This window comes from Oryzias latipes, chromosome 22, assembly GCF_002234675.1.
Source record: "Oryzias latipes chromosome 22, ASM223467v1".
Lineage (NCBI taxonomy): Eukaryota > Metazoa > Chordata > Actinopteri > Beloniformes > Adrianichthyidae > Oryzias > Oryzias latipes.
The window spans coordinates 6032906-6043821 of record NC_019880.2 but is presented as its reverse complement, the minus strand read 5'-3'; the positions used below and the strand labels follow the sequence as shown (position 1 = coordinate 6043821).

The 10916-nt window shown below is 38.7% G+C and overlaps 1 protein-coding gene across 1 annotated transcript; it reads left to right on the top strand.

Annotated features, from left to right (window-relative positions):
• Positions 1-10299, top strand: LOC101170557 (excitatory amino acid transporter 5-like). Its single transcript, XM_004082178.4, has 11 exons — positions 1-648; positions 1699-1778; positions 3173-3388; positions 5284-5326; positions 5419-5632; positions 6380-6479; positions 7357-7590; positions 7672-7866; positions 7946-8080; positions 8173-8305; positions 9592-10299. Exons 1-11 carry the CDS (start codon positions 484-486, stop codon positions 9736-9738), a joined length of 1662 nt encoding a protein of 553 aa, XP_004082226.2. The 5' UTR covers positions 1-483; the 3' UTR covers positions 9739-10299.
• The last annotated feature ends 617 nt before the right edge of the window (positions 10300-10916 follow it).

The window sequence follows — 10916 nt, the reverse complement described above, 5'->3', positions numbered from 1 at the left end:
TAGGTGCATATTAAGAAAAATGTCTTTTTTTTGTATGTAAGACTAATTAAAATCAATTTCTGACAGGAAACTCAAATGTATAAGTAAGCGTGTGTGCATGTTTTTTATGAATGGAAAGGCTTGGTGGAGGTGGGCTCTAATAACTGAGGCTGAGCTATGAATGGGGCTCATGTTTATCTGGCTCTCACCCACTCTAATGGGCCTTGGTCACTGTGAAGGAGTCTCTGTTTGCAGCAGGAAGAGATAATCCATTTAGGTGATGCTTTACCTGGAATAGGTAAGTCATTACTTCCTCTCAGATGAGATTCCTTCCCCGATGAGAAGCTGCGAGTCTTAGAGGACTCACATTCAATCAGCTTGTCTTGCTCTCATCTACCTCACATTTTTCCGGGACAAAAAACAAGCCCGTCGCACCCGTCCAAGGAAATCTGACATCTGTGGGGAGTTGGAGGGGTTGGGGGGCTGGAAAGCACCTGAATCAGGATGGAGATGCTGAGGAAGTTTACCAAACGTTTGGTGCCTGTGAAAGTCATGGAGTACATGAAGGACTATTGCAAGAGGAACGGGCTGCTGACGCTCTCCGTCTTTGCTGTCGTTACCGGCTGTGTGCTTGGATTTTCCCTCCGGACCCTCAACCTTTCTACACAGGTAGGAAGGGACGGACACCATTTAGAGGCCAGATGCTGGATCTAAAATGACATCCTTTAGAATACTGTGGGGAAATGAAAAAAAAAAAATCTAGAGTTCAAGAAAATGAACAGTTAGATCCAAGAAAAGAACATTAGATGTGGAAAATTGAAGTTAATCAAGAAAAAGTGAGTTCCCTACATCTTGATCACATTGTTTGCTGTGTAATGTCACGTTCCAATAAACTTTATTGTTCCATTCAAAGTCAAAATGGGTTTAAACCTCTAAAAAAAAAAGGAGAGGTTTCATTATGCATACATGTTACAAAAATACATTTCATTTTATAAATGATTTATGGAGCTTCCTTCTTCTTTTGTGAGTGTACTGTTTATCTCTAAAGTATGACGGGCCGTCAAACCTACAGGAGTTGTTCTGGTAAAGTTTTTTCTGCTCAGTTCAGAGGAGTGCAAGCATTGATTTGAAGGTTATGTACCGCACTCAGTGGGTCATTTTAAGGTAAGATGCTATAAGCAGCTTAGTGAATTTTGGCACAGAGTTAGATTTCTAAACAAATTCCAGTGTGAATGCAACGACACTATCAAAGTTAAGCATTGAATGGAAGTTCAGCTGCTTCGAGGAATTCATTCAATTATTTGTCTAACCTTATCTTAATAGTGTTATATAATGTTTGTTTCATTTAAAAAAAAACATGAATAATGATGTCTAATGCTGACTTGATGCTATGACACTCTTCTGAAAAAGCAGGGCAGATAAGGTTTACAGGTATAACCCAGTGTAGCTTGAGGTTGTAGTAAGCATTTAAATAGGGAAAAGATTTTAAACTGTTGACACATAATGTTGTATGCAACAAAATAAGATTCCAAGCACTATTTCTGATTTCAGACTAAATAAAATTCTTGAGCATTTCCTTTTTTTATTTCTTATAAACAGTTTTTTAATTCTAATTTTCTATCAATTAAAACGAATAAACTGTCGTCAAATTTTTTCTTGACTTTCATGCATTGTAGATTTTTTTTAGAGCACATTCATCCAAATCTTTTTCTTTTACAGGCCAAAATCTACTTTGCGTTTCCTGGAGAATTGCTGATGAGGATGTTGAAGATGTTAATTCTCCCGCTTATCACTTCCAGGTAAAAAAAACAGTCAAAAATAATTACACATTTGCTTTAATAACTGAGTCTTTTTTAGGACTTTTGTGGGATGCGAGTCCACACTTTAATCTGCACCATTTTTAGCAAAAAAGTGAAAAGAGTTACGAAATGAACTAAAAACAACTGATAAAAGAACAATTTGTAAGAGGTCTGTAAAAAACAATGGCCGTGGTTTATTGGAACAAGCAACCAATCAGATTTGGGGGTTGGTTTTAAGATTGTACTGTCATGTAACCCCACATTGCCCTCAATCGTATAAACCTATAAGTCACAGATGAAAAGAAAGCTGCCAAAAGACTTAAAGTACATTTCAAAAATAAATTCCAGTACTCCAAATTACTTTGAGTTGGATTTCAGTGCACACAGATGTTTTAACACACTAAAACTTAATGTGGTTTGTAGTGACACTGCAAACACAAATAAAGAACACAAATTGGAAACAGAATAGTTCCTCAAATAATATTATAATAATATTGAGAAGCATTTCTGTCTCAGCAGGAATATTATTATTACAGCCCTGGAACCACTTCAAGCTTCTAACCTTTTCACTTTAGGTCTGTTTTTTGGTTAGGTCTGTTTTTTGGTTTCAATTTTATCTGCCCTTAAGGTACTTAATGTGTCTTAAGTTTCATTCTTATGGATATTAAGAAAACCAGTTATTTCAAACATGAAAGTAAATTTTATTTTCTTATTTGAAAAAGAAATAAATCCAAATTAAGCAGGAGGGGGGTCTGTACAAGAACAGGATGAGCTTTGTTTTAGACTTTAAATATAAATATATAAATCTTATATTTGCAGTTTTTACTATGCTTGAAATACACTGTTTTTATGTTTATTTTCAACTCCAGGGGGGTGAAAAGTTGGATCTAATGAATAGAAACATAATACCCAGCCATGCAAAACAGAGTGATACAAATGAGAATGTCAGCACCAACTAGCAATCGCATAGAGCAGGGGTGGGCAATTCCAGGCCTCGAGGGCCGGTGTGTCTTCATGATTTCCAGATAATCTTGCCCTACTCATGGCTGATTACCTGCTTCAGGTGTGTCCAGCCAATTAGAACATGCCAGAGCAGGGTATGCTGGAAAACATGCAGGAATGCGGCCCTCAGTGCCCACGTCTGGCATAGAGTATAACACATTCAATGCAACCAAACAAAAATATCCAGCACCTTTGTCAATTATGAAAGTTAAACTACCAAACGTTTCTCTTCAGAGAAAACCTCCAAACTCTGATTCTGCCTTGTCTTCCACATTGTCAACTTAACTTCACTCAAAAATAAAATTTTATAGCATTCCCTCTTCTGATGATGGATAACAAAAGAAAACGATCAAATGAATAAAAGCTTTATTTCTTCACTTCATCCAATGCAGTTTAATGTCTGGCCTGTCAGCCATGGACACAAAGGCAAGTGGTCGGTTAGGAGTCCTGACTATCACCTACTACCTGTGGACGACCTTCATCGCTGTCATCGTCGGCATTGTGCTGGTGCTCATCATTCATCCTGGGACGGGGTCGGAGAAAGACGGTCACCATGCAAGCACGGGACCTGTTATGACCTCGGCTGACGCGTTGCTGGACCTCATCAGGTAAATATTTACATTTGACCTGTTTGTCTGTTCATATGTGATGTAAAGGTTCACACGTGATGGCGTCAGGCAGAATTTAGATATTCCCTAAATAAAGATAAACCTGCACCCGGCAAAAAGAGCAAACAACCTAAACTTTATCTCAGCTGTACTTAACTAAAACATGTAAAAACTGGTTCTTATTTGTTTTTCTCTGTGAGAGGACGTAAAAGACTCTTTCTTCAACCTATTTCCTCTTTTCTCAGCTCATTCTCCACTCATTCTTGCCGTGTTATAATGTAAAAGCTTAGAAATAGGGTTAGAGATATATTTGGCTTTTCTGAATATACCTGGTCAATGGAAAAAGATTGTCCATTCCCCCCAGAACAAAGGAAAATCTCTTTTTGTTGTGCCAGCCGTGCAGGAGCCTTCAGCTTTACTTCCTAGTCGTATTATCTCTTAATTCTAGGACAACCACAGCTCCTAATCACAGCATGTAAACAGATTCAACAAAACGTGAACTGATAGAACTTTTACTGCTGAAAAGTTTGAGGAAATTCATTCCAATTTTACAGCAGGGATGGCAATCTGTGAAAGTCAGTAGGCAACGTGTTTGGGCATTGCAATAAAAATGGGGAGGACACAATGCTTGAAGGACTGTTGCAGCGTCACTCCCACGCAACACATCAGCTAAGAATAAGTAGACATTATTTTTGACCGGATAAGCCTTGGCTTTCTTAGAAGCTGTGTAGTTTTACACTGACGGAGGCTCAACTTGCAGGTAAATCTCAAGCTTACTGCAGGAACACTAAGACCACAAGCCAACTAATTCCTTTTCTCTAAATTACACCTAATTATGTGATAGATAGGTAATTTATTGAAACACAGCTATTTTCCATCAGTATTTTTTTTCTATCTTATTTAAGGAATAAGAATATTTCGTACCTAAACTCTTGTTTGCTTTTATTTTTACCTATGTACTTTTATTTTGAAGTAACACTGCTCTTACTTGAGTGCAGTTTTTACTAGAACAGAGGCCTCGATACATTAAAACACAACAACTAATTATGGCTAATGCCAACTGTCAAAAACAAAAGTACAAAAAAACCTTTTACATAAACAAACAAGAGTTTTGCTAAAAACAGTGACTGCTGTCAAAGATTTGTCAACACAGAAAAAAACGTCTCTCCTTATCACAATGTCTTATTAGTGTTTACATTTTAGGTAAAAAATTTAATATAAACATTGCAACATTATACATTGTCCTCAATATGTATCAGATTCACTGTCAGGCACGAAGGTGGAGAAATTATGATTTAAATGTCTTTTAAGTTCTCAAGTATTTAACATATACCTCGCATTTAAGACTTCTTTATATTCCTAAGTTTTGTAAATGTGGGATCATTTCTTCTATGAGTAAATTATTGGTGCTATTAGATTGTTGAGCAACAGAATACTGAACACATAAAACCAACATAAGACTGCTTATGACTTAGAAGAGCCTGAGTCAGAGCAGTTCTATGAAAGACTGCTCTGACTTAGAGCCTGTGTTATAATGGTGTAACAGAGACAGAGGCTGCAAAATTACATCGTAATAAAAGTGGAGCCTGTGAAATAAAGTCGTGACAGAAGTGGAGCAAATTTGTTTATTTGTAAAAAACATCTTAGCTTCAAGAGCGTTTTTTTGTATTAATGAAATTGGTTTTACCTCGAATTAATGCTCATTTGTTGTATTATTTTGCCTCCAAAAACAACTTTAACATGGCTAGAAATTGTAGCACATTAAATTTTTCCAAGTAACAGATTATTTGACATTGTTGTCTTTTTAGCACTTTTTGGTAGCCAGATTAACACTTCCTGCTTCCAACTGAAATGGGAACAACATTTATTATTTATGTGTTTTCTTTCTTTTCTAGAAACATGATTCCATCCAACCTTATTGAAGCAACTTTTCAGCAGGTGAGAGGATAAAATAAAACTGCTAACTTTGTAGAAATCTTGATTGTGTTTATTATTTTTTTTACATGTCTCTGATGCTTCTTTCATTCCAGTATCGGACAGATTTGGTGCCAATAATTCAGAATTCTGATGAAAAAGAGTCTCAGGTCAACTATGTGTACGTCATGCCCGACTACCACAACCCTCAGCTGGGTCACCCAGTGTTCCTGGAAATCACCCCTGCACCTGACATAAAGTATAAGATTGTCCCCAGCACAAGCAAGGGCATGAATGTCTTGGGAATCGTCATCTTCTCAGCTACCATGGGTAAGAGGATCACCATCAAATCTAACCCCTCCACTTCCTGACTTACTGAGTTCTTTAAGGGGTCAAAACAGTCTGCAGATGCAAAGAATTACTGCCACAATTACATTAACTGGTTGAAGTTTTGTTGGAATTTCTGCTTTATTGAATACTTTCATAAATTAAATATTAATAAAATATGTGTATCTAAAAATAACTTTAAAAATGTGTTCTCAACAAAAAAATCTTTAGCATGAAAAAGAAAAAAAAACGTTACTCTAGATTACACATGTTCCCAAAAATGTAAGGTATTTTATTACAATTTCGTAAAACAGCAGATTTATTTAGACGCTAACAATTTTAGTAAAACAACCAACTGACAAAAGTTTTTATTTATTTATTTATTTGGGGGGGGGGGGGGGTAAGATTTATAGTACGACGATGAAGCAGGACAAATATCAAATAAAGACTCTTTTTTTTCTCTAACCCCATGTTAAATACCACAGTTGTTTTATGTCTCATTACCTCTTTTCAGTGGAAAAAAAATACTTTAAAATAATTGTTTACTATTTAACTGTGGCATTTTTCTTCTATCATCACAGAATTCGTACCTGAAATCTCACAAAACAATGTTTTGTTTTTGTGGCAAAATTAGGTTTAACATGGGATCCAAAAAGTTAATAATAATGATTATATGCATTATCTTTCCTAGTTTTATAACTAATCATTCAGAGGCTAAAGTCACAGTATGTCTCTTGTGTCTGTTTTCAGGTCTGCTGCTGGGGAAGATGGGAGAACGTGGATTACCGCTGGTCAACGTGTGCCAGTGCATCAACGAGTGTGTGATGAAGATCATCAACGCTGCCATGTGGTGAGTTAAAACTCCACATTCAGATCCCAAAAGATTCTGCTGCATGTGACAAAAAAGTCTCACTGCTTAGCGCAAAGTGGGATTAAATGTAAGAATAAATCAATAAAACTCCACTCAGCATCATGGTACTAAAGGAATGAATGCGCCCATTTAAGATGGTAAACCAATGACTGTTTTTCATCACAATCATTGGTTAAGTTAATTATTATTATTATGAGTTTTTTTATTTTGCCCAAATGAAGTTACTTTGTTTGACTACTTTTATTCCCGTCTATCTTTTCACTCGTGCTTAATTTATTACAGAAACAACCCTTTTTGCTTGAATTCCCTGCTTAAATGGATTTTTTGGCTGCTCTTCCTACGTTTTCCACACTGGAAGACACTGTGTGCTCCAACTCATTTGACTTTGGGCATCTATCTCTGGCATTAATCTTCTATAACACCCTCTTATTTTCTGGATCCTGGCAACGGGAGTTTGATCCCATTCAGCCACGGGAGCATTAGTGAGGTCAGCTACCGATGCTGGACATTGAGGTCTGGTTGTTTGTTACGACTTAATCCCTTTAGGATTGGTGGTGCTGAGGTTGAACAGGTCAAACTCACAAAACTACAGATGAGGAATAGGGATAAAACATTTCTTAGATAATGACAAGTTGATTTTTAAAATTAAAAACCACAGGTGAAACCAATATGTGCAGGGCGGGTTTGAGTTCAATCGTCAGGTATCAGTTGAGTTTTGAGATCCAGCAGCTGCAAGAACACTCTGAAATGTTGATGCAATTGTTTTCTTGAATCAAAAGAAACAACAGAAAATGCTTCATAACATAGGAGAGGAATAGCACTAAAGAACTGCTCATCATTTTTTATCTGAATGCAGGTACTTCCCTTTCGGTATTGTCTTCCTGGTGGCGGGGAAGATCCTGGATATGCACGACCCCGCCCACTTAGGGGAGAAACTCGGCATGTACTTCATCACAGTCTTGGCCGGCCTGTTTGTCCACGGCCTCATCCTGCTGCCACTCTTCTACTTCTTCTTTACTCGCAAAAACCCCTTTGTCTACATCAGAGGGCTGCTGCAGGCTCTTGTCATCGCCTTGGCCACCTCCTCCAGGTAAGAAGAGGCATCTCTATCTGAAGAAACTCAGTTTGACTTTCTTGTCCTTCAACCCTGATGTTGTGCTTTTTCCTGAAGTTCTGCCACTCTGCCTATCACCATGAAGTGTCTCCTGGAGAACTGCGGTGTAGACCGGCAGATAGCTCGCTTTGTACTCCCAGTGGGGGCCACCATCAACATGGACGGGACAGCATTATATGAGGCAGTGGCGGCCATCTTCATCGCTCAGGTCAATGATCATGAACTGGACTTTGGTCAGCTGGTCACTGTGAGGTAAGAGCAGTGCCAGAGATTTTTGGATGCTCTTTATTTCTTCTAAGAGTTAACTTCATCTCGGCACCCTGGTTGTCAGTATCACAGCAACAGCAGCCAGCATCGGGGCAGCTGGAATCCCACAGGCAGGACTGGTAACCATGGTGATCGTCCTGACCTCCGTGGGGTTACCGCCCGCTGACATCTCCCTGATTGTGGCCATCGACTGGGTTCTGTGAGTCAGATACTTTCTTCGTTTGCTGGATAAAAGGGGGGGGGGGGGTAAGAGCAGCTGATTAAGCTTTTTTTTCTTCTTTGCGTTTGCAGCGATCGTTTCCGTACGATGATAAATGTTCTCGGGGATGCACTGGCGGCTGGCATCATGGCTCATTTGTGCAAAAAGGACTTTGAAAAAGCTGCTGCTGCCAAAGCCGCCTCCCCTGTCGCCAGTAGTGAAAGGGTAAGAAAAATGTTCCTTTTTTAAGAGGAGGAGCTCTGCTACCCCCACCGTTCAACCCTAAAAAGAAATAAAAGAAATGCGGACTTATAGGTGTTTTGACTGATGCTCTAAAACCTGGCTTTTGGTTTTCTCTGGTATCTATGACTGATACATGATATGTTAGATGGGTGTTAATTCCATCTTGGTCTTTGTGCAATTTTCAGGAACTTGGGAGGGTTCAACTGGATTTTACTCACCCACATTTTAGTTCTATTATTTTAATTTATGCATATTAAATTAGCACAGAAAAGGGCAGTTTAATTGTCAGTTTGTTAGGTCGAAACTCGTAAACCAAACTTCACAAAATATACCAATAATGCTGAAGTGAGATTATAAACCAGTTTCCAACAACATTGAAATATACAATATTACTCTTAGTACTGCAAGACTGAATCAAACATTAAACGGTGTCTTATAGTTCTCAAATGACATAAAGATAGAACATGGAGAATTACTCTCCATACTTGTGTGCTCCTAAAGACCCACTCTGATCATCTTTAGATCTATTTCTAAAGCGTTCCCAGTGTTCTTTCAATTGTGATTATGCCGTTTTTAGCCAAAATCAAGAGCGGAAGGAGTTAATTAGAAATTCACCACTGGGTTGCAGGCGGGACCTCCCACTTGCTGAGAGCTCTTTGTTTACAAGCTCTCTGGCTAGCATACAGCCCCTCACACCCCCTACCTAACGTTACCGGTGCAATTCCGGTGTATGAGAACGGTTAGTCCCCCTAATTGCCAGTCCATGAAAGCACATAACATGCAGTTGATGTAAAATGTGTTGTCATGTATTTAGAATGAATGTTGAGAAGGATTTTCATTCATCCAGGTAATCAAATCAAACTTTATTTATAAAAAAAGCCCTTCTCATACTTACACAGCTTGAAGTGATTTAAAGTTAAAAACAAAAAAACACAAAATAATAATGATAAAAAGAGAAAAAAAAAACCGACCCATGAATGTTGTCTTGAAGTTGACACCTTGAAGTCACTTGGTCAGTTATCAAACTGATGAAGCGACTTGGTTGAGTGAGGAGACATTAAGTCTAGATGCCATTAACGAACTTCATGACATTCAAGACAGCTGAAAGCAATAACCAGCAACTGGTTTCCCTGTTCCCTTAATATCCCTTCATTTATAAATGTTAAAAAATGTTTCAGTGTTTTATTTTCTGATCCAAACTTTCCTTCATTCAAAACTCTTGCAAACTGCCTGAAACCTCGTGTCTGCTTCTCTCTTGCTCCTCACAGAGGGACACGGTCATCTCCTTCGGTAATCAGAGCGTGGCGCTCTCCGATGCTCCTCTCCTCCCTCACCGCTGCGACTGCATGTTTGAGGTGGACGGAGACAACGTTCTGGAGAGACCTGTGCCCTGCTACAACCTCTGCCAAGTGTGAAACGGCGCCACGAGGCCAAAGGCACAACCATTTGCAGGCCCTTAAAGCACAAATCATGCTGTACAGTTTAATTGCTGAGCATAGCCCGGCTTCAGTCAAGTGGCTTATATGTATTTTGCCTGTGCCCTGCTGAAAACAGGAACTTCCTTTACTTGATAGACTCCATCCAGGTCGGGCTGCATGGAGAGAGATGAGAAAACTAACCTCACATGAAACCTAAATTAAAAAAAAAAAAAAGGGACACGGGTCGCATCAGAAATCAGAGCGGATCAGCCCGTGAAGACTTTCACGGCTTGCCTGACATGATGGAGTCTGATTGCAGGTTTGACATCGACGCTTTAAAATGCCTTAACATGACCTCGGTTTTGCTGTAAAACTTGAAAGTTAGAGAGAGGAGCAGAGGCAGTTGTAGGGAATGTTATGAGCTGCATTCAGTGCAAATTTAAGCAACCTGATGTTTAGTAGATCAGAAAGACGGTGTGATAATCACACAGAATGTTTATTTCTGTTTTTATACCAGTGCAATTACTATTTTCTAATAAAAACCTGCAGCACTTGAAACTGATGGTGACAATTTTTTTTTTCTACCTTAAATTTGTCCATCCTTTATGTATGATTATATCCGATCCCACCCCGACATGTCTGTCTTTCTATTAGGCTTTAACCCTTGTGCTATCCTAGGCACTTTGACATTGGGAGTTGGGTCATCTAGACCCACTAGACAGTACGCTGAACCTTTTTTCTTCAATGATTTCTGATCTTCACTGGTGTCCATGGATTACATGAAATCTTTCCACCTTTATCCACCTTTGTCATGGTAGAGAGAACACGTCAAAGTAAGGGTGGGGTCATCTAAGATAGCACAAGGGTTAAAAACTAATATGATCTCTATGTTTGTTTGTTTGTTTCTTTTGGGTAGCTGGAATTGAGAGTGGCCAAAAAAAAAAAAAAAAAAGGAAAAAATATTTAAATTAAAATAAAATGTGAAAAAAAACTGCAGCCAATTTTTTCCCTTCGGGTTTTCTAGGGTTAAGGAAACAAACAATCCAAGCCAAGATGTCCCTGTGAGGTAGATGTGGCCGTCCCATCCCATAAACATAATAACTGCTTGGGCCACTTTTAAGAGCCAGGGTTTGTGATGATTGACAGTAACTTTCAAAGCGCTTCAAAGGGATGGA

Coding starts and splice junctions, on each gene's coding strand:
- LOC101170557 (XM_004082178.4), top strand. CDS start 484: ATGGAGATGCTGAGGAAGTTTACCAAACGTTTGGTGCCTGTGAAAGTC. Junction 6,480..7,356: donor ATCATCAACGCTGCCATGTG/GTGAGTTAAAAC, acceptor ATCTGAATGCAG/GTACTTCCCTTTCGGTATTG. Junction 8,306..9,591: donor CTGTCGCCAGTAGTGAAAGG/GTAAGAAAAATG, acceptor TGCTCCTCACAG/AGGGACACGGTCATCTCCTT.